Here is a 22,484-nt window from a genome sequence, read left to right as displayed (position 1 = left end):
TGTGAAGATATAGAAGTCAGAGAAGGGATTCATGCCCTCAGCAGTATCAACAATTCCCCTTGGCCATGATGACAAATAAGTGCTAATATATGTCAGAAAAACACAGGATTTTTTAAGTGATGTGAGCACACAAGTGAAACAAATGCTTTTAGGACACATAAAGGTGAACCTACTATATGATCCAAAACTTTAAATGAGGTATTTCTCAACCTATTTATGTTGTCACTAAATATAGGGAGTCCCAAAGCTTACTGTACCAAATTTTTTATTATTTCAAACAAACTTCTGTACAAAAACATCAAAGCAGGCCAAGAAATCCCGTGACTTCACAAACAGCACATGACAACTCACAGTATGCTTTAAGGTTTACATTTTTATTATACAAGTGACAAATAGTTTTTCTCTGGGCTACTTAAAGATAAGACTTCATTGTTTGACAAAAAATTGCAGGTAAGCATATATTAACTTCAGTTACCAAAGCTCAACAGAATGGCCTGTCATCCACCTAATTTACCTAACTGGAAGTGACTATGAACAAAGCAGGATTTTCCCTAACATACATTTTTTAAATGTCCCCCCATTAAAAATGGAGCCTGTAAACAGTGGATTTGCTACTGTGAAAAAAAGTGTGGTCATTGCTTTCAGAAAAAGAAAAAGATCTAATGTGAGTGAGTTCTACCTCTCTCCCCAACAACATCATAGCAACCGGCTGCTGCACCTGCAGGGGTGTGACATGAATGCTGGAGTTGTGGTGCTGTCCAGCATCAGGACATGCATGACAGTGGCACCTGTGGGTTCTGATCGGGTCTGAGAAACCTCACAGGGGTTGCTCTGCTCAGAAATAAACTCTAAAGTTAATCCCTACTCCAGAGAACTTGTGACATTAATACTGTTTAAGGACTGAGTTCAATGACACAGTTTGTCACAGTGCAGCCGAGTTCCAGCAGACCAAATGCATCTTCAAAGTCTTAAGGTAATTTTTTAGAAGAGATGTGCATGAAAATTCCAGTGAAAGCACACAAACCCTGATTTATCTATAGGGGGATAAGCAAATGCAAATCTGAATCTGTGCACAAGCACTGGAGTTTCCACACATACATGCAAGCAAAGTACACAAAATCAAACACATTTTCTGAACGTGACCTCTGCAAGAATATGTACAGCAACTGCAGACCACCCAGTAGACACACATAACAGAGCATGAGCACTTTGCTGCTTTTGGCAAAGTATTTCTATTCCATTAACTGGAAAATTTACCAGAAAGTAAGAACAAACAACTCAGCAAGGAACTTAACTTTTTGAAGTATCAATCACATCTCAAAAGCCAGTGAAGAGCAGTCAGCTGATAAATATTTCTGTGTTGATTCTGAGTCATCTAATGAATAACACTACCAGGAACATAATGGAGTTCCTAAGAAAAGATCAGCTCTTAATTTTAAACCATCCCTAGTCTGATGCAGCCAATATGACACCAGGGAAGTTTGCTACAGAAGAGTGTACTAGTTTAGATCAGCCAAAAAATTACTGGCTAAAGCTGTCTGGTAGTTAATGTTCAGTGTGATATATTTACACTGACAAACCTTTTCCAGTTAAGTCAAGGCATTAGTATTTTCCCTTTCCTTTCTAAGTCTAATAAAATATACAGAGTTTTCAAAATCTATCAATGATCTTTAAGCATATTTTCTCTTCATTTATACTGCATCTGAAAAAGGATATTAATTTCCTAGGCTGTTGAAAGGTATGGGTTATACTTAATTAAAAAGGTAAAATTACCTGTTTGAAATACATTTTTGGATGCCAGACAGCACTTAATCCATAAAATCAGGTGGATCTCCACTTATTACAGGAAAGACAATGCATTTTATGAGTAATGAACATTCAGGTATTCTCCTATTCATACTAGTTTGACAAGATCCTAAAACTGACCAAAAAACTGTGCACATGTTCTTCAAAACATACCAAATGAATTTTGATTTCTCTTATATTAACTTTCTTCTTCTTTAAAGTTCCTTTTCTGTGGTACCTTTGACATTTCAGTTTGATTTCCATTTTGTCTTCACTACTACTTCTCTGATAGAGAAGGTGTTTAAGGATTAAAATGCACAGATAAACTGTCTTAACTGAAGTATCTAAGTAAAAAAGTATTTTAAAAGTCAAAAGATAAAGGCTGGAATAAGAACTTAGGTTGCACTATATAAAGTCAGTCAGGTTATGAACAGATTTATATATTTTAGCAATGTGAAGAAAATGGTTATGTAAATACACACAAGTATTAACATCAAACTGTATTAAATTATGTAAACATACACATCTTCTGTGATCAATACAAACATCTACTTGTCTGTGGGTACTACTGCAGCATAGCTCGAATTTGTTTTGAAGTAGATTCATCATTCAGGTGTTTTGTAGTGAACCTAGAAATTACAAGTTAAAACAATAATTTATAAAATGAACAGAGACAGGAAAAGTCTGAACACTTGAGCCTGTTTTTGAAATCAGCACAGTTCAGTTACACAAAGGAGGAATTTACATGTTCCTCTACCGATCACTGGAATTTAACTGGCAAGAATCTGGTGCTCTTTATCTTCTAAATACCCTATGCAATAAATTATTCTCTGCTAAAAGGTGGAGAACTGTGGCTAAATCCTGTCTGGTATCTGTCTATGACATTGTCATAATCTTGGGTCAAAATTATCTCTTATTTTTTCTAGTTAAAACCCTCAAAATAAGCAAAATAATGAAAAGACATAAGAAATATGGTAAATACTAAAATCACTTAGGAATTTAGACTGAATTTTGGCATAATCTATTACTTTAAGCAGTTTTCTTAAATATTCTGAGAGGACTGAAGAGCCTTAGTGTGTTTTTTTCCATTTAAATCCAAGCATTCTCCACTGTTTATGCTAATAGGGAGACTGATTTTAACATAAGCTTGAAACACACTTGATACCTGTACATTTAACTCCACATCAACTTTAATTCAAAAGATATGATAAGCAAGTGTAGAAGTGCAGCTCTCCCTCTATACAAGCATTCAACAGCTACAGAACTCAAAACAGTTCTGAAAAACTTGGGTTTGACAACATTCTCAGCTTCAGAGAAGTATCAGACCCCTCTGTGTCTTCCTTCCCAAGTCAGCACCATGAACAGGATTGGGATTTAGGATGCTGTTTTCTTGAAGCTGAGTAATTTAGCAAGATTAAAAAAAAAAAAAAAAAAGTCTTACTGAGATGGAAAGGGAGAGGTAGAAGGGAAGTACTTAGGGTTTGAGAAACAGAAATCTGACAATCTGACACTTCATTTCTAAAATGTTCTATAGATTCTGGGGTATTTTATATAGTAAATCTTAGCTAGGATATACTGTTTAAAATATTAACATTTATTGTTTATTCAAATGAAATGAAATGGGAAGAAATTAATATTTAAAAAACCCAGGTGATGAAGAGGAAACCTGAGAGGATAATCTTATTAAAGCAATGTTCTAAAGTGAAGAATCTTAAATATAAGGAGATTGGGAGAAAAACAAAGAGGAATTTTCTACGGCTGAATCACACATACCTGAGAGCATTCAGAAGTCCTTCCACAGAGTCAGGTGGTTGTTCCTTTAAAACTTTTATGCATCCCTTCATCTGGGAACAGAAGCATGCCACTATTGAACAATAATATATGAATTGCACTAGCTGAAAACAAGGAAAAAATTCACCATATACCGGTAGGTTTCTTTTCTTACTGAGTTTTAATGCTGCTTTACATGACACAATAAAAGCATTACAACTTATTAAAAATTATCTCCAAGTTAAAAACTTAACTTTGGAGAAAACATCTACTTTAATAAGTGTTTGTAGAGAGTAAATTATGTATCAAGTGTCTATATTTTAACTTGCACACTGCTTCTTCAAGCCAAGTAAAAATTACAAAAATCAAAACTATCTGATACAAGCTGAAAAAAAAGAGATTTTGTGAGTTCTGTGTCATTGCTGTTAACTCTAAGAAGAGATGTTTCAACTCTGACTTATTTTTATGTTTGCATACAAGGAGTAATTTTCAGTACTCAGTTTTCAGTTGTAAACCTAACCAGTGACAACTTATTATTTGTTTCATAACTAGTGGTTAAAAATTTAATCTAAGAAGTCCATGGTTCCATGGTGTTGATTTTAACACCACACTGAATGAACATCTTTGTGGAGACTGTAAAAAATAGGCTGAAACTCTGTCCAAATCTACAAAAGGGGAAATGAAGCAGAGAAAGCAGGAGTAGAACTCATTTGACCCATTGTACAGACTCCCTAGCTAGTCAATAGAAAAATAAGGAATTCTTCTAACCTTTTCAGAATATATCTTCCCCAGTAGTACGTTTTTCTTCCCACTGCTATGAAGACATCGAATCTAGCTATTCAGAAATTAACCTAGATTAATTCCATCTTATTCAAAATGACAAAGACACAGCTGAGTCAAGATTTGAATCCTTTAATTTTCCAAGTCACATTGGAGTGCTAAATCTACATGTAGAAATTGCTTTGCAGCTGAAGAGCACCTCTGCCTTATTAAGGAAGCAGATGATGAAACACTTAATTTAAGTCAGGGTCCCAGCAAAAATTAGTCAGAAAATGTAGCTCAGCATCCCTGACAGGGAGCAGCCCAGCAAACACTGCTCACTGCTCAAGTGGTTCATTTCTACCTGGAAAGTGTAACTAGCTTTGCAAATACCAGATCAGATGAGATTGTCAGGCTAGCACAGTTATTTTTCCTAAATTAGAGAAGCTCAAGTCTATGTGCACATCACTCAGTACCGGTTTACATGCCTCAGCAGGTCTGATCAGACCAGACCAAGCCAAAGGGCATAAAAATTCAAACAACTATTTTTCATTTCTGTTAGAATCAGAATACCTAAACCAAGTAGGATAATGTTGGGGTTTAGGATTCTTCCTTTTGTTTCTTTCTCTCAAGGAATTTTTCTCCCATATGTGTTGCTAGGAGACAATAACGACTGCATACTCAAGAGAGACAAAAGTTGACGCAGCTCAGGGGAGGAGAGCAGCTGGCTACCCTCTCTTTTTACCTGGGTGTTTCTCTGGGAAGAGCAGAGACACAACGAAAATTGGATTGGGAAAAAGGGGCTGGGTGCAGCCCCCAGCTCTCTTGTACTCTGGGCATTCAGAGGGGACAGAGGCTGCAGTCGCTGTGAGAATTCATCACCATTGCAAGGCTCCATCTCATGCTGCCTTTCTTCTACCAGGAGTGGCTGTTGCACTGGGACCTTATCAACACCACACCTTATTAACACCCCATCTAAGCAAAAAAAGTACTCTTCCCATCTGCTGGGGTGCCTCAGGGCAAACCCCAGCATGCCAAGCCTGCCTTTCCCCTGCCCTGCTCGGAGCCAGGCTGTGGCTGCCCAGCCCCTCTGTTCTTTCGGCTGCACTGTAGCCCTGCACCCCCTGCCCATCGGGACACGCCGCGGTTCCAGCTACAGCTGCAGAGTTTCTGATACAACTCCTCCCTCCACCACCCCAGGACTTGTGCTCCTTCCTGCCGTTCCAGCCTGCCGCTCCCGAGGAGCCACCGGGGCAGTGGGATCGCTGTCCCTGGGGCTTTGTACAGATCGCTTTTTACCCTCCCGCCATTGCCGTGTGCTCCCGAGCCCGCGCCACAGCGCCCCCTGCAGCTGCGGGGGAATCACCGCACCCGCCCTGCCCGCCGGGAGCCAGCAGTGCCCCTGCTGGCCGTACCCGGAACTGCACCCAAGGGAACAGTGCTTGGAAAGCAGGAACTGTTTGTTGGGTTTTCTGGGATTTTTCTTTTGTTTGTTTTTGCTGCCATTGTTGTTGTTTGCTTGCCTTGTTATACACATATACACTAGTAAAGAACTGTTATTGCTTTCCCTGTATCTTTGCCCTGCACTTAGTTTCAAAGTTATAATAATTCAGAGCGAAGGGGTCATACTTTCCATTCCAAGGGAGGTTCCTGCCTTCCTTGGCAGACACCTGTCTTTCAAACCAAGACAGATGTCTAAGCTAGGAGACTGCCATTAAGAGCTTAAAATACAGCCTCCAGTCTTGAAAGAGTAAGGAAAGGCTAATATACTCCACTGTCCCTGAAATTATCTTGAAATGGCTTGAATGGCTGAAGTGAATAGTTTGTAGAAAAGAATTGTTTACCACAGTAAAACAAACTCATAATCTGAAATGATAGGAGATTTTTTGAATTAAAAAAAAATCATGGAGCTAATCACGCAAATCAAGATTTGGGACCATGTACTCATTTTGTAAAACTGAGTCGTACATCCCCTGCCTCCCATTTACACCTATGTAACTTTCCTGCATGATGACAGGGCTTTAGGATAAACGTGAGAAAGAAAGTACACACAATGTACATTTGATCCTATCAGAATTTCATTTGTGTTGCCTCTGTAGGCAAGAGACTGAACCACCATTCAAGAAATCTGCATTCAAGTCCCAGGTTCTATCTGTTTCATGACCTTGAGCAAATCTATTCACCTCTGTGAAAAATCTTTCCCTCTGTAGAGAGTCAAAGAGGAGACGTGGCAAAATTCTGGTATCCACAGATGCAAAATGCTAAGGAAGACCCAGTGTCATGGAGAGCAATAATATATGGTTTTTTTCTTCTCTTTTGAAGAAGTCTCTCATGTAAATCAAAAGACTTGGCATCTTTTTCATTATTAAAAGCTTATTTCTGCTGAAAGAAGTGGTGTGTGAGATTTAGGTTTGTAAAAACATGTAGAAAAGACAAGAGTACTCTTTTCATGTGTGCCTGCAATTTCTCAAATGGAAAAATAAGACTGATTTCTCTGTGACTGGCCATGCCAAAGATAAAACTGAAGGGTCATTATCAACATTACAACAGTAACATTTCAGTTCTGTTACTTCAAATCTCAGACAAAGCAGAGACAACATTGAATATCTACTTATTTACAAGAGAACTACTGCCAAAGATGAGCATTTCCACAGAACATATTCCAGGCTAAGTGTAATTATACAGTTGGCAAAAAAGCAGAGGTAACTAAGAAAAATTATTATCTGTGTCTGTAAAAAAATAAAAAGGAGTAAAGCTGGTCCTTATTTTATTTTCAAACAAACTGATGTATTCAAGAGCACAGGTGAAGACAAATTCTAAATTGTCATTCAAAAGTAATTAAAATTATTTCTACCAAGCATAAGCTTGTGCTGAAAAAGAGCTGCAGACTAGTACTCAAACCTACAGAGTATTAAAGAAAGGCTTCTCTTACATCAATCTTTGATGTCTTTGAGAAAGCTCCCACAGGATGAACGTGGTCGTACAGGATAATAACTCCCACCATCACTCGCATGCAGAACATAAGGGTCTCTTCACTGGTGAATCTACTCCTGTACTCTCTGGAAGACAGAACAAAAGAAATAGACATTCCAGACCTTTTACTAGACAATTTTAAAAACTATACTGGGAGTGCGTGAAATCTGAACCAGAAGTAGAGTATATTTTAGGGTTGCAGATGCACATTAGTAAGACTCTGAATATCAGTGAATTCTGTAAGCCTGTGCCAATTTACAAGAATGGTTAGAGAGCAGATAGATGTAAACCTCTCGTCATACCCATGCACAGCTGAGATCCTCAAAATATATGCGATGATGGCACATAGAAAACTTAATGAAATATAATGGAGACTAATCTGAAACACTTCAGTTTAATCTCAGAAACACCACATGCCGGGACCTCAAAGGAAAGCCACTGCTTTTGCTTGAATTCCTACTTTGGAATAGTCCAGTGGGACCCAAGTTCAGCAGCTGGGAAGTTCAGGGCTTCACCAAGATTGATTGTAACAGTCATGCTCTCTCTCTCTCTCTGTGTATTGGAGTACCTCTCAGTCTACAATAACTTCAACTTTTATTCTTCCACAGCATTGTAACATGAACAGACTTAAAGGTGACAGAAGTTTTGATGTGAAAATGCCTGATTAACCCACAATTAGAATTAAATATCAGATAATCTTCTAGATGACTCACAACTTTTTCTCTCCTCTTGCCAAAAAAAGAGCTGACTCGTAAGGCTACTTTTCAATTACCACTTCTATGATGTCTAAGGATTGTGAGATGAGTCCTACCCCTACAGACACTCCTCCAGAATCTTCATGAACAAGCACAAACCTCAGGAGTTCTACCCTTTACATGGCTCCATGAACAAATGACTCATAGGCAGAAAGACTACCTTGACTCTATCTTATATGTGTTTTCCAGTTGAAGAGACATCTAACCTAAAATATACTCCACTAAATGCATAGCAAAATAAAGAAACCTACTGGCTATTATTGCCTACACTAGCAGATATGAACACAATTGTACAGCTGAATACATTTATATGAATGAAAATTCATACAGCTGACTTTTTTCCTATCTAGAATAAGATGGCTGCATCCAAAAAAAGATCTATTTAAATGATCCTTGAAATAGCCCCTGTGTATTTGCTAAAGTACTGCCTGGAAGAGCCAAAATCTTGCCCTCTGTGTGTTAATAATTGAGCAGCATGGGCAAGCAGGAGGCCTTTTGCCTGGTTAGACAAGACACAGACACTGAAGCCTGAGAGTGCATAAGATTATTCCACTGTATTTTAACCTTTTGTGAAATGCAGGCTGACCATGTAAGCTCTCCCCAACAGAACTCAACACTGACTAATGAAATATGTCATAAGGTGATAAGAACAGGAGGCATGGCTTTCTAACACCAGGCCATGCTTTTTATACAAAAGAAGTAACAACTTAAGGCAAAGATACAGGAATTCACCTGGAAAAGAATGTATTATCCCAGGTGGCTAATTAAAATATAAGTTCTGTCATACAAACCCCCCAAGATTTAAGATAAAACTTACGGCGTTTCCAACATGACTTTACATACACTGGCCATAGTACTAAGACAGTCCGTTGTATTTTCAATTGGTAATGTTTTGTTCTGGAAGGGTAAGAAAAAGGCAGTGTTCAGTAAACTATCTTGTAAAATTAAAATCAAGAATGTCTGTGTTAGACCTTTCTCCCCCTTTACATACTTCTGATACAAAATGTGTTGTTGCATTACTGAGGGTTTTCAGCATTGGTGTGGCCTCTGCATAGAACAGGGACATCCTATTGGCCATTTCATTGTTCACTTCATTCTCAATGTCTAGCTGATAAAAACAGGAGAAAAATAGTCAGTAAAGCTCTTTAAAATCTTGCCAGCAGCAAGAAAAAGATGCAGTACATGCTCATGTCAGAAAGCAGATTGTTACTTGAATAGTCCTCTCTAATCACTTCATCCGGACTGCTGATTAACACTCAGTGGGAAGGAAAGAACATGACAGCTACTGAATCAAAAGCAAAAACTTTACCAAAAATGGCATAAATGCATCCTGACAAATAAATACCTCACTGCATGCAGCACATCAGAGTTTATTTACTTACATGCATGTTGTTTATTCTGTTGCGACTTATTGTCCGCCTGTAATAACTGAAGTCATTCTGAATTGCTGGGTTTCTCATCTTCCAGGAAGAGAAACAGGAAATAATCAGTTTTGGTTCAAAATACACAGCAACAATCAACATATACTGAAAGACTTTATTAACCTTAAGTTCATCAAAACGAAGAGTAAAATGTAAGATTTCTGCAAACTCTTTTGCTAGAGCCTGTTCCCGTTCCAGGTGCTGAGTTGGAGTGTAGGGAGGGCATGTCAAGGATTCCAGTAAACTCTGCAGGGCTTTCTCTGAATAAAAATCAGAAGCATAAATTGTAGTCAGTCCACACCAAGTTTTAGCTACATATCTAAAAATACTGTATTTGAAGGAAAGAAACCCTCCAAACATGCCAAGCCCTAAAGATGTTTTTTCTAACTATTCTGAAGTGAGAAGCATTAATTAAAGACACCTGCCTCTTCAGGCACTGCCATTTTCTCTCCGTTTTGTATCATTGAATTATTTTCCATTTTTGTCAGCCTTTATCTGGGATCCTTATCAAAAATTCTAGAGGAGGCATTTTTCTTGCATTCAGATATTCAACACTTTCATCCTCCTCAATTAGCCATTAGCTCAGTATAAAGATTATTCTGGCATCTCTGTTACTAAAAGTGTACTCTTAGGCACTGATAGCAATATAAATCAGCTTCTGTGCCTGTAATTACTAGCATAACTCAAAAAGTGAAAGACATAGTTAGAGGATGTTGTAGAAGAAACCCCTTGCACTAGGAGCCCTCTCACTTCATACATGTATTTTCATTCCTGTGTCCTAATTCAAAGAGTAATTACATCACCTTCTGTGTTTGTTGGGATGACAAAGTGAGTGTACAACACATCCAACTTTGGATTTTCACCCTGTGAGAGAGTTTATTGATACACTTTCCCCATTATCCCTGCTTTTAAAAAGTCTCAAAATATGACTTCCTTACATTCCTTTAAAGCTCCAGGGTATCCAAATTACAAAAAATAAATTGCATTAATCCAACATGGACCAGAGAAGTGCAGAAATGTGACAGGAAATAGAGAAAAACAGTGTAGTTTTATAATGTTTTTTGCTTGTATGCTATTTAGGTAATATAGACAAACTAACAAAGTATGAAATTAAGATTGAAGAGATGCCTTGATAAATGCAATTACTGTTAAATGTCCATTGATATCAAACAGAAATAATATTAACTCTAAAAGTCTTTTAAAAAGTTTGTGGAAAGACAAAATTTCCTCTTTCATTATATATAAAAAACATATAAAATGGAGATACTAAAACAGGGCTCACCTAATCTGAGTGAAAACTCATAAAAGCGCTTTAGCCTTACAACCAGGGGGCAGACTGAATTCCATGCTTTTTCTTGCAGCTGGATATCATTGGGATTTTGTATTGCCTGAAATGAAAATATTACTGTAAAGATCTGTGATAAATAAATAACAAGCAGGGGATGGTTTGGAATTTTCCTATATTATTTTAAAAAGTATTGTAAAACACAGAAGAATTCTGAGAAATTACATGGCATAGGATTCAAAAAAATACCATGTTTTTCACCTTCCCTTTCCCCCTGTAACATACTATTTCAAAATAATTAATTACAGTGAACCACTGACATATAGAATTATGTTCTAGCATATTCTTTTGGGAGCAAAACTACTGTAAAACCATCAGGTAAAACCTTTTGTGTAACTAGTGGTTGCAAAAGTAGCCTTTTTTTTTTCAGGTTTTAATGCTTTTGAAAACTTCAACATGTTGAGGTTTTTAAGTAACCAGCAACCTCTCACTAAGTGTATCTACAAATCTGATGCAGGAAAAGTTTTGGTCACCTGAGAAAAATTCTAAGTTACAGTTCAGAAGTGTACTTCAGGACCAGTTTCAGAGAATAAGATGCCTCTAAAGTGGATGTGAAGTTATAATTTACTGAGGTTCATTATTCCACTTACAGAATAGAACTATGTGTATCATGTATTTCTGACACCTGACTATTACTTTTTCTATGTCCTCAAATTTGACTTCTGCCATGAGATATGTGAAACAAGGTATCTGAAATGGTGTTTCTTGAAGTGAAAAATAGTAACTAATTACTAACAGAAAACCTGAAAGAAGTTCCAACGGCTATCATTTAAGGAGATTTCACTTCAGCTCATAGAATGTGCTTGGACAGAGAACAGAAGCAAGGAACACATCGAGTTTTGCCTGATTTTGCTTCTAAAGAACTGTCATTAACAAACATACATCTCTAATTTCTTGTCCAGCTCCTTTGTAAGCCTGAAGGTCTGCAAGCATGCTTTCTGAGTCCTGTAAAACTGCACTGATCTGGTTCCAGACCTCCCTTTCTCCATCCGTGGGCTGTGCATCTAAAAAAGAGAAAAGCAAAACGCACAAGTCAAAAGGAAGCTGCAGTACAAATGGCAAGATTACACAGTTCTACTTAACAATACCATATGCAGCTTGAGTATGTGTAACTCCATTCTGATGTAGCTTTTTTCCAAATATACAATTATACAGCCATTCTGCTAACATCCAAGCTTCTGCTTTTTATAGCAAGGAAGGAAGAACAGTACAGTTTTTGTATGCTCTGGCTCATAATGCCTCTTCTCATAATGCAGCATTTTAAAGAGCAGCAGTATCATAAAGCAATGTTATTAGAAAATAGGATAATGCATCAGTCCCTCTCTTTCATGAGCTCCATGGCTCAATTACAAAGAATTGCTCACTTTTCTTGCAGCTTGGGGATAAAATCAGGCCTTTCAATGGATAGAGCAGTAGGATATTGCTCCACTTTGACTTCCCTCCAGGCTTCCTCAACCAGGGTAATTTATTTCTCCTTTTGTAAAACAGATACAGTACTATTAAAAATATTTTTTTCTTATGTATGTCAGGGATCATTCCTGTCACTAAAATAAATCCAGCTCTGCCAGTTTTCAGGGTGTGAGTGACCTGTAGACCTTTACTGTTGAGAGAAATGACATTTGAAATTAGATCAATTTTCCTATTCAAATCTCTTCCTATGTGATTTACACAGCAATGTGACACCAGGGAGTGATGTTATCCCCAGAACACTGACACATTAGACAAGGTAGAGATCTTCTGTCTTCTTTTGCTTTAAAACATAAAGATGACAGGCACTGACCAAAGACTGGATGACCTACATATGGGATTGCAGTCTATATGTGAAGGAACAATGAGATCTCTATGGAGACACAACTATTTCTTCCCTTAGATTCTTTTTAGCTTCTAAAGGTAGAATGTTAATTTTTATGAAAGAAAAAAATCACCTTGAAATTGAATCTTAGAACTTAAAGACTATTTGTTTGAATTAAAAGCAGTGAGGTAAGTTCAGTTCAAAACTCACCAATTAGGATGAGCTACTGTATTAATGTCTACATTAATAGACAAGAAATAGTAAAAACACCTATTCTATTTAGGTTGCCTCACTCTCCTTAAGAAAACTGACAGAATTTTCTACCCATGTATCAGTATGGGATTAATTTATCCAGTCTCCATTAGAAACAAATGAACTGGTTCACACTGGAGTATATGGGAAATAGGCATTCTCTCCATGATGTTTCAGGTTAGGATAATTTGTTTAAATGTATGAAGTTACCTATGGACCTTGCACAAACAGGATACAAATGTAAATTAGATTTAAATGTCTGTAGCTTCAAAGCAACGCATACTTAAAAGCCTTCCCATATTCCTATGGTACCCTAAGTTCCATGAGACTGGGCACATAATACTGATTGGACTTTCCTTTTGTTCTGGAAGTTTTCCTTTCTCTTATTTAAAAAGTTAAAATAAATATAAACTGGGCTTACTTAGCTGGGTTTTATAATCAAAATATTTCATCTAACTAAAAAATTCCACTATTCTTCAAAAAGTGAGGGAAAGGAGCACCGAAGGGAAAAACTCCCCACAGGAAAATCCCATCTGGGACGTGGCTGTTGAACTGACCCATCAGTGACTTTAAATTTACAGTGTTCCAGACTGGTTCTTTCCTCAAGCTGCAAGAAATCTCAGGTACACACTGTAAGGGGTTTGCCATCTTGTGATAAAGAAGCAAAACAGAAAACTCCTCTGACTTTAACAAGGAAAGCAGTGATCCTGAGAAACAGTTACACACCATACAACAACAGAGCAGGGGAAGGTGGGAGTCACATAAAAATCAGTATCTATATTTTATTAGTTAAGATAATGAAAATAATATTTCAGTGAATACTAACACAAAAGAGAATAAATAACTTGTTAGTGCAGTTCATGAATGTCAAATTTGCATGTGCAGGTAACCTGAAGCATCTTGTTTAACCTTGTTGGTTAACAAGGTACTTCTATGTTAATTTTTACAATTTATTTGCTTTAAAAGGACTAGTGCTTAAGGGGGATGCAAATGCTATAGACTGCCCAGCACTTTGGGACTTCAAAAAGGCCTTTAGTAACATCCTTTATTGTAAGTCTTTTTCAAAAGTTCCAAATCTATCTTTTGGAAGTTGGTGGAAAGAGGAATATTTGAAACTCATTGAGCTTTCTGTAGTATCCCAGCACCTGGAGAAAGAGTAGGAGCAAGAGCCAGGTAGGTGTGTGGAAGAGGGAAAGAAAGGGAAGGGAGAGGAAGAGGGGTGCAAAGGCTCCAGAGCAGCAGGCTTAGCTTGCACTTGCAGAAGCAGTTTATATTTATGTTGGAAGTGTTTAGCTTAAAAAGAAAGGTAGGGAGGATGATTCAGGCTTCTTTTTTTTAAAAAAAAAAAAAAACCATGCATTTATTTATGAAATAGAAGCTATGCAAACAGATGTTCTGATAAGACCATGGCCATTTTTCAAAAGGGATTTTACAAGAAGATCCTGCCAAAAATGGTCAGCTAAAATAACTGAAATGGATCACTTTGAAAACAATTTCACCTTACTGTCAACAACAATAATAATAATAGCAGCAGCAACAACTAAAAGGAATTGAGACTTCTTCATGACATATTTTGACTTTTAGAACTGGCTTTCTATTTCAATGAAACCAAAGCTTGTTTTTCTGCTCTGAATTAAACAATGCCAGTCCTGAACCATGGTGTGGAATCACTGGTTGGCCGTACTCACCTCTTATCCCCACACTGCCAGAGAACCAGCACGAGCTTCAGAAACCTGAGCCCGTTTATAAATGAAACCACCTCCACTGGCCAACCCATGTGAATGCAAACCCCCTCAGTAGCAAGTTACCATAATGGCCAGACTCACTGCATTTCAAGGCTGAGTTTTTAGAATGCTCAGGATTAGCAACCAGAGCTGTCTTTAGACAAAACAGAAAACCCTTTTACCTCCCTTTGGACAAATGTTTCTGATGTGAACCCTAAACCAAACAACTACATGAATCCTGTATCAAATTAATGCAAGAGTCAGACGAGGCCTGAATCTCACATATACAGATTCTACTAGCAAAATTTGAAAATTTTAGATCTGGAAAGAAATATACTTCCACTGGCTCCATCAGAAATAACCAGGACATGATAATTCATCCATTCCAATGAACACATGCTCTTTTTCACATTTACACATGGCCTATGCCATGTTTTGGATGGAACTTCAGATTTCACAAAGAACAAGAGGAAACCTGGACTCAATACTGTTCATTTGTGGATGGATTAAGAATTTCAAGTGAATGCTGGGGCTTGAAAGTGGGGTCATGATTATTTTCTTAGCAAAATACCTGTCATTTGTTTCAGAAAACTCTCCTAACAGAGTTAGTTAGGGTTAGTTATCTACCTCATCCTTCACCAAATGTGCATTAGAAACAAACAGAGAAACTTCTAGATAGGTAAAACATTAATATTCATAGGATAAGACTAAATATAGAAAGGATGTGATGCCATTACCAATACCAAATGAAGTACAAAAATACTTCAGGAATCAATTTTAATGAAGAAAGAACAGTACTATGAAGAGTACTAACAACAGGACTACAAGAAGCACTTCCAACTCACACACCCTTTCTGAATCTGAAATGCAGAACAAAAGCTGAGAACTTTATTCCACCCTTCGGTGGTTAAGAAGATTCCTACTGAGGCTGGTTAGTTCTTCCATTTCAGTGAATGTAGAATCATATTTGTTGTAAAAATACCATGCCCTTCTGACTTCCACAGCATAGCAAAAGAAAGTGAGTAAAACAAGAGCTTTCATGGGTTCTGCTTTCAGCTTTTCTTGTCCTGCCCACTGCTGAACATGGCAAATAATTCCTCAGTCAGCAAGTTAGAGAGGAGTATACATATTTGACTGCATAATGCTAAAGTCCTATTTCAGATTTGTCACCATGACAATGATTTTTTTCCATGCCAATCTGGGACAAAATTAAAAGAAAAGCTCAGAAATGAGCAAAGGCATTACAATTACAGCGAGTAATGCACTTTTGAGGGTACCAGAACCTGCTCCCCTCCATACATTAACAAATCCCCAGTATTTGTTCATGTATGCAGTGGAGCAGGTTCTGGTACCCTCAAAAGTGCTGGATAGAAACAGTACCCTATCCAGGCTACATGGGATTTTTAAATTTCATTCCATCTGAACTAGCTAGAATGAAGTGAAGCTCCCAAAATTGTTAACACTGGCTCCAGGCAGGGTGCTGTGCCAGGGAGATCAGTGCCCAGCTTCAGCTCTGTGGTGGATGGGGGATGGACACACAGCACCTCTCTGACTGAGCTGCAGTTTCTGCCTCCAGGCATTCCACAGCTCGGGAATTGAGTGCAACCTCCCACAGGCTGGACCCAGATTATATCCTCAGCCTTGCTGCCTGTGCAACAAGAGTATTAATTAATAGCCTATTATGTGAAAAGTGGGCAGTTGCTCTGCTGCCAGACACATTCTAATAATACACCCTTTTAATGTACATGAATAATAACTGAAAATTTCATTAATCTTGCTGGGGATGTGGGGAATCCTAGAAAATAAGATTCTTGGAGGGGATGAGAGAGATTTAACTAGGCTCAAGTGAAATCCACCTAGCTAACAGTAAAAAAAAAAAAAAAAGAACAAAAGAACCTGCTCACATTAAGGTTAAAAACATCTTATAAAAAGTATTTGAGGAGAGGATGGGACTGTAGGTGTCACTTAAGGACATCTTCAAATAATCTATAAGCTTTAGTCTTTTAGATTCAAGGTAAATTGTTGCTTCAACTTTCAAATAATTTCCAAGAATTCATGTGGAATTATTTGTTTACTTTGCCTGAAAAAGGCAGCTGTGACTTGTCAGTAGATTTTCTGCGAAAAAGAGCAATTTTAAGATGGTATAGGAAGAGCTCAAATACCCAGAATTAATTTATCTGCAACTAATTTAAATAAAGTCAACATTTAAAGTACAAAACAGTTCTTGAACTGACAAAACTGACAAAACTGACAAATCCATTTCAAGAGAATTTGATGTGAAATCCTGAAAGCCAAAGACTCTCAAGACTTGCCACTCTTAACACTTGCCAGGCACTATCACTTTTCCTAACACTATTTTCAAGATGAGCACCAAGAAGGAATTAAAGTAAATGATATATAACCAAACCAAGAGGTAGTAGCTTGATTAAAAATACTCCCATCAAGATCCAAGTGTAAAAAGCAAAATGGTGCACTTTCTAATAAGGATGAAGTTATTTTTCTCTATTTAAACCTTTCAGTAGACCTTAAAAAAGAGTAATTTGGCTGAATGCATTAAGTCTGCAATACCCCTTTAAGAAAAGGCCTTTCTACCTACATGGAGAATGTTATTCTCCACACAGACCTAGCATAACTGCCCAACTTTAAAATGAGTACTGGGGAGCAAAAAGAACTGCTTTTGCTATAGCACATTAAGTGAAATTAATGCTGGATTCAAGTTTTTTCAAGTATGACCATGGAGTTGCAAAACTTGATTTCCAGTTTGGATTGAAGAATAATGTTAGGTGTCAAAAAGAATTTCAAGTGGACAATGTGGACACCTCCCTGAAAGTAGGGGAAAAGAGATGATGAAAAACTTTTTTTTCTTTTTTTCTGTTTTTTTTTAGTAGCCAGCTAATGAAAAAGCCCACAGAAACTAAAAAGCAAGATGCTGATGCAAATAATGAATACAGTAAACACATCAGCTCAGCACACCTGTCATCCTCTGAATGGCCAAGTGTAGTGACCATGTTCACCCATGAACTCAAACTGACAGCTCAGGCCACACAAAGCCACATGTCCAGCAAGGCCACACCAGACTCTGACCCATGTCCACTCAGAGTGTCCTTTTCTACTGCACAACAGCCAGATACAGGAGACCAAAGCACAAAACCGCAGCCCTTTTTTTAGTCACATCCCTTTGAGCCAATACAGATTTTGTGCCACTAAAAACCTCTGGGACTTACAAGCATGAAATTCTCTGAAATTTGGAGATGACAGTTTTGGTCCTCCAGGTAGGTGTGCCTGACTAGTGTGCCCCTAACCACTGGCACCTCCTGTGGGAGAGGGTACTTCATTCAGTTCTTGGCCACGTGCTTTTGGAACGAAAAACAACCTTCACTGCCAAGGCAACAAATTTGGTATTTCCCCTCTCACCACCACCTCTACCAAGGCTCCCCACTGCCAGAGCAGCTGTTTCCTGCCAAGCCTGCAGCCTGGGTCAGGAACACTTTCTTGCCAACAAGGACACAATGGGGCTGATTAAACCTGTAAGCTCAGAGCAGCTGAAAGCTTTCACAATAGCTTGGCAAAGCCACAGAGCACTGCCAAGGCCCTCAAAAGTTTGGTAGAAAAAAATTAAGTGGTGGTTTGCATAGAGGTTTGACATCCTGGGGTGACAGCAAAGTTTTCAAATTATATACACAGAGAAGAAGGGATAGGGCTCCTCCTAAACCCAAACGAACCAATTAACTTTTTTTTCATATTTTAAAACTAATTTTTCATAATGAGGTAATTAAGCTCTAGATGCGAAGATTAAGGTTTGTGCACAGTTCTAGTCATACATTCTAGCTCTCTTCTAATAATGCATGTTTGAACAATTTCATCAGATTTAAATATGTATTTAAATGACTTTTTGAAGTAGTGCTTCTGCACACAGACATACATGCTTATAACATGCCAGTTACTTCTTTCAGAAAATAATTCAGGAATAAATTATTAAAGAACAAAACTATTTCAAGATGACAAAATATGTGTCTAATCACCTGAAATGCTCTTTTAAACCATGCTACAGAAGGAAAATATTTTAAAACCACTAGATTTTCTCAAAACTTTTTGGTTGGCTTATTTTTTTTTCTTTTTAGAACAGAGGTATTAAGAGAGAAAACGTCACACACAGTTTCTGTTTCAAATAAAATACATTTCATGTATGTGGTGAAGACAGATTTAACCCATATTAAAGGATTTGGTGACAGTGTCTAGAAGTAGATGCAGGGAAACTGTAGTCAGCAAAAGTGAAAACAGCTTTGGATCAAATATCAATGTGACAAGAGAACTGGAATGGGAAACACTGTTCTGCAACTGATAACCATGCCTGATAACTGATAATCATTTAGAGAGATGCAATCAGCACACACACTTTGACCATTTCACTACTTTTTAGAAACTATAAACCCAGCTAAATCATCACCGAACCAAGCAAAAATAGTTCCACCTCCACTGCTTTTTTCCCCAGCTTCTTATTTCCACATGTATTTCCATTCAAGAAAGAATCATAATTTTTTAACCCTGATTTGTTAAAGAAAGCAGAGGTTGAGTTCATTCATATGCAAGTTTAACAACGGCTCATAAATGTTTTGAATTTAATTCAAGATAGGGTTTTACTCTCATATCTACCTCTCTGCCCTTTTCTCTGCTCAGAATGAAGTAATTTTGTATGGTTTTATAAATATCAGAAAGTAATATTCTACTGAAGTGTAATTTGATTTGTTTGCAAATCCCTTTTGAATTGCTTTATGATGCATAAGCACATGCAGTTTATTAGGAAATAATAAGCAAAGAAGGCAAGCCAGGCAAGAAGCTTTGCTCACTTTCAAAGTCAAGGAAAAAATTTGGCCCCTGATCAAGCTCTGTGCAAGTGAGAACTTTTAAAAGATTTCCCATTTGGTTCCTGAAAAATAGAAAAGGAAGAGAAAAGGAGTCCTGAGTGAACAAATTATTTTAGAGACAAGGACTTGGACAGATTGGTTGTGCTGGAAAATACACACTGTAAGCAATCAGATTTTAAGTTTTTCCTCAGTTTGCTGCTAAGTCAAGGAAAAAATTTTCTCATTGTCTTGTAATTGTTTGAACTTACTTTCAAAATCCAGGAAAAAATGTGGATAGTTTTCAATTTCCCTGGTAAGGACCTTAAGAAGATTACCCATCCCAGCAAACCTAGTAAATGCAACAAAATCATAAACAGTTATACATGTAAACTCAGAATACTACAGCTAAGAGCTTGACACAGTCTGCATCATAAATTCAACATTTTGGCAAGTTCTGGACCATGAGAAACATTTTGATGGTCAATTCTGTGATATTTATGTAGGAAGAGGAAGACCTCAGATAAACACAGAAATAATTCTGTTCAACAAATTGGAATTTAAACATCAGGATAACATCCTAGTGTATAAACAGATATTTATGAATTTATTTACTTAGCAAGAGAAATAAACTCAGAGCTATATCTCTATTTGTTAATTCACTAAATTGCTGGACTCCATATTACTTAATACCATTTCAAATTAAAAACTGACATCTTAACACTTGTCTTAGATCTTCAGCAAAAATCCATGTCATTTTAAGAAAATAACTCACTATAAGGAAAAAAAAATCTAGTTGTTTCTAGTCGGTAAGATTTATAACAAGATTACTACAAAAATCTATCAAAAAGGACAGCTAAAAAGCTTTTTAGCTTTTAAAAGTGTATGTATGCATTTTAAAAAAAGAAAGAGAGTAAAAATGGGAGGTTTGAACCCTATTTTTTATCTGTTATTCCTATATTTTATCATCTTGGAATTCTTTGCATTTCAAGTTATGAACAACTTCCAAAAGGAAAAGTGACCAGTTCTTAAAAAAGCAAGTCTCTCCAGAAGATAAAAATGAAAGAGATTTGAAAAAAGGTTCTTTTGCCAGTACAGTCTTTAGGAAGGTAAGTTATTCTAACACCGTGTAGAAGAAGAACTTTCTTGGTCAAACTTAAACTTTCTCTCAGAAGACAGAAAAATTAAACCATGAAAAGCACGTATCAGGATAAAGACATCTGCCTGGAGGGATGTAGAGAAATGTAATTTTAGATTTAAAACACAGATTGAAAACTGGTTTTTGCCTCAAAGAGAAATATTCTCATTGCTTTAAACCACGGCTCTTGGGGATCACATCTGATGTTCATCTGTGATTCAGTTTAACTCTTTTCCCACTTAAGAAATCAGACCACAAAAAATTATTCTAAGCATGTACATGGCTGATACTCCACATAAGGAGACAAAGCTTTTTTCAAGTTTTCCCACAAGCATTACAGTAGGAAAAGAATCATCAACCCCAATTTCTATGTGCATATAAAGGATGTATTTCTACATCAGTAAAACCTAGGAAAGTAATGTGAGGCTTGGAGATTTCAAAGCAGCCACAGTCATAACATAAAATGATACAAATTTAATCAATAGTCTGTTCAGAACATGCAGTTTCATGTAGGCAAGGCTTTTGTTAAATAAATGGCTTTGTTTTGCATTAAATACTTCTTCAAAGTATTCTCTCCAGAACAAATCCAGTGAGCAGACTGTCAAGCCCTTCGTAATTAGCAACATCTTGCATATAAAAAATTGAAACACAAAGAAACATTTTCCATTATTCATAAAGTTACATTCATTACATGCAGGAAAAATATTTACACTTTTACTTTCAGAACAAAATCAGCACCTTATACACTGAGTTTGACTTTCTGATTAGCCTACAAAGGAGAAAAACATGCAAACAGAGCAAAATAGATTTTATACAGTGTTAAAACTTATATCTTCAATAATTTAATACTTTCATCACGCTGGTATAGTACATTTTATCAGCATCAGCTAGGAGAAACACGATAAAGTACACACATTTATTTTCCTTTTCATAACCTTGAAAAAAAATATTATATTATGTAATACTATCACAATCGACATGACTGACTCAGCTTGGATTCTTCACTTTCAACTCTTTTAAAGCCATAACTTACCTCATCGCCTTCAATCTTCAGAGAGTACCCAAGCATTTCTTCTGCTGCCAAAGCTTGCACTGCATCCAGAACTGGTTTAGCTGATAGCATGCTTCGAACAGCAAGGAACCCTTTGTGCCAAAAACCTGAGGATACGCTCCCTCATTTGCATTGAGTCGCTTGGGGTCATGTGCCCAAGCTCTGCCTCTGATCCTTCTTAAACAAGTACAGCACATCTCGGCTTGGGAGATTTCTGAGTGTTTTTCCAGAACTTTTGTTACATTTCCTAGCTTGTTTTTCACTTTATTCCCTCTCCTTCAATCCCTGTGTAGAAACTGATCCAGCTATTCAGGTCACAAGTATGGAACAGAAGCCTACCACAAACTTATTATACACACACATGTTCATGCAGGTGACATTTTCCAATGATCCTGGAGGCTCTGGTTTGACACTACCCATTTTCAAAGCACACCAACCCCAAAAATAGTCATATTCAACATCAACATCCAGAAAAATATGGTTGAGGCAGCTGCTAAACATGTTTTAATTATTTTTTATAAAATTTCTTAATGGTTTCCTAAAAAAACTAAAAGCAACATCTGGTTCCATGAAACTTTCCCTTTCAAGTGTAATTCATCATTCAACACTAAATTTTAGCTTCAAATTAAAAGGCAAAACTTAAAGGAAGTGCTAATAAAATGCAAATCTTTGCCTCAAACTGTATTATTTTATTCTGCATAGCCTGCTGCTTCCCAGTACTTGGCTCTTTCAAACTGTCTTTCCTCAAAAACTCTAATAACATATTCCAAACCTCAGGAACTGAAAGTCACCTCCAGGATAATTTTAATGAGATTTCAAAGTAACTAACAGCACACATTCTGAGCAGGTCTATATATATATCCTGTGATTGCAAGAGA

General features: G+C 37.1%; 1 protein-coding gene across 5 annotated transcripts; it reads right to left on the bottom strand.

Annotated features, from left to right (window-relative positions):
• Positions 1-248: 248 nt before the first annotated feature.
• On the bottom strand, positions 249-21,802 carry CYRIA (CYFIP related Rac1 interactor A). 5 transcript variants are annotated; one of them, XM_071440460.1, is made up of 11 exons: positions 21,589-21,802; positions 19,690-19,769; positions 11,691-11,812; positions 10,746-10,851; positions 9,587-9,723; positions 9,425-9,502; positions 9,034-9,150; positions 8,860-8,939; positions 7,247-7,373; positions 3,559-3,680; positions 249-2,414 (listed from the first exon to the last, which is right to left on the bottom strand). In XM_071440460.1, the coding sequence occupies exons 1-11, from the start codon at positions 21,591-21,593 to the stop codon at positions 2,351-2,353; spliced, it is 1,038 nt and encodes a 345-aa protein (XP_071296561.1). In that variant the 5' UTR covers positions 21,594-21,802; the 3' UTR covers positions 249-2,350. The 5 variants fall into 5 exon arrangements, with proteins under 5 accessions (XP_071296561.1, XP_071296555.1, XP_071296571.1 ...); XM_071440454.1 differs by lacking the exon at positions 19,690-19,769 and adding an exon at positions 19,424-19,503 and having other exon boundaries at positions 21,589-21,796; XM_071440470.1 differs by lacking the exon at positions 19,690-19,769 and adding an exon at positions 19,424-19,503 and having other exon boundaries at positions 3,559-3,629; positions 21,589-21,745.
• Positions 21,803-22,484: the final 682 nt, after the last annotated feature.

Source organism: Agelaius tricolor, unplaced genomic scaffold, assembly GCF_023055355.1.
Source record: "Agelaius tricolor isolate 1412-34295 unplaced genomic scaffold, bAgeTri1.0.p SCAF_1, whole genome shotgun sequence".
NCBI lineage: Eukaryota > Metazoa > Chordata > Aves > Passeriformes > Icteridae > Agelaius > Agelaius tricolor.
Note: the sequence above shows the minus strand (reverse complement) of the source record. Positions and strands in the feature narration are given on the sequence as shown.

Excerpts from the sequence above, each read along its gene's own strand:
- CYRIA (XM_071440460.1), bottom strand. Across the intron at positions 11,813-19,689 it reads TTTTTTCCTGGATTTTGAAA|ATGCACAGCCCACGGATGGA; the intron begins GTAAGTTCAAAC and ends TCTCTTTTTTAG. Across the intron at positions 9,724-10,745 it reads TGAGTTTTCACTCAGATTAG|AGAAAGCCCTGCAGAGTTTA; the intron begins GTGAGCCCTGTT and ends ATTTTTATTCAG.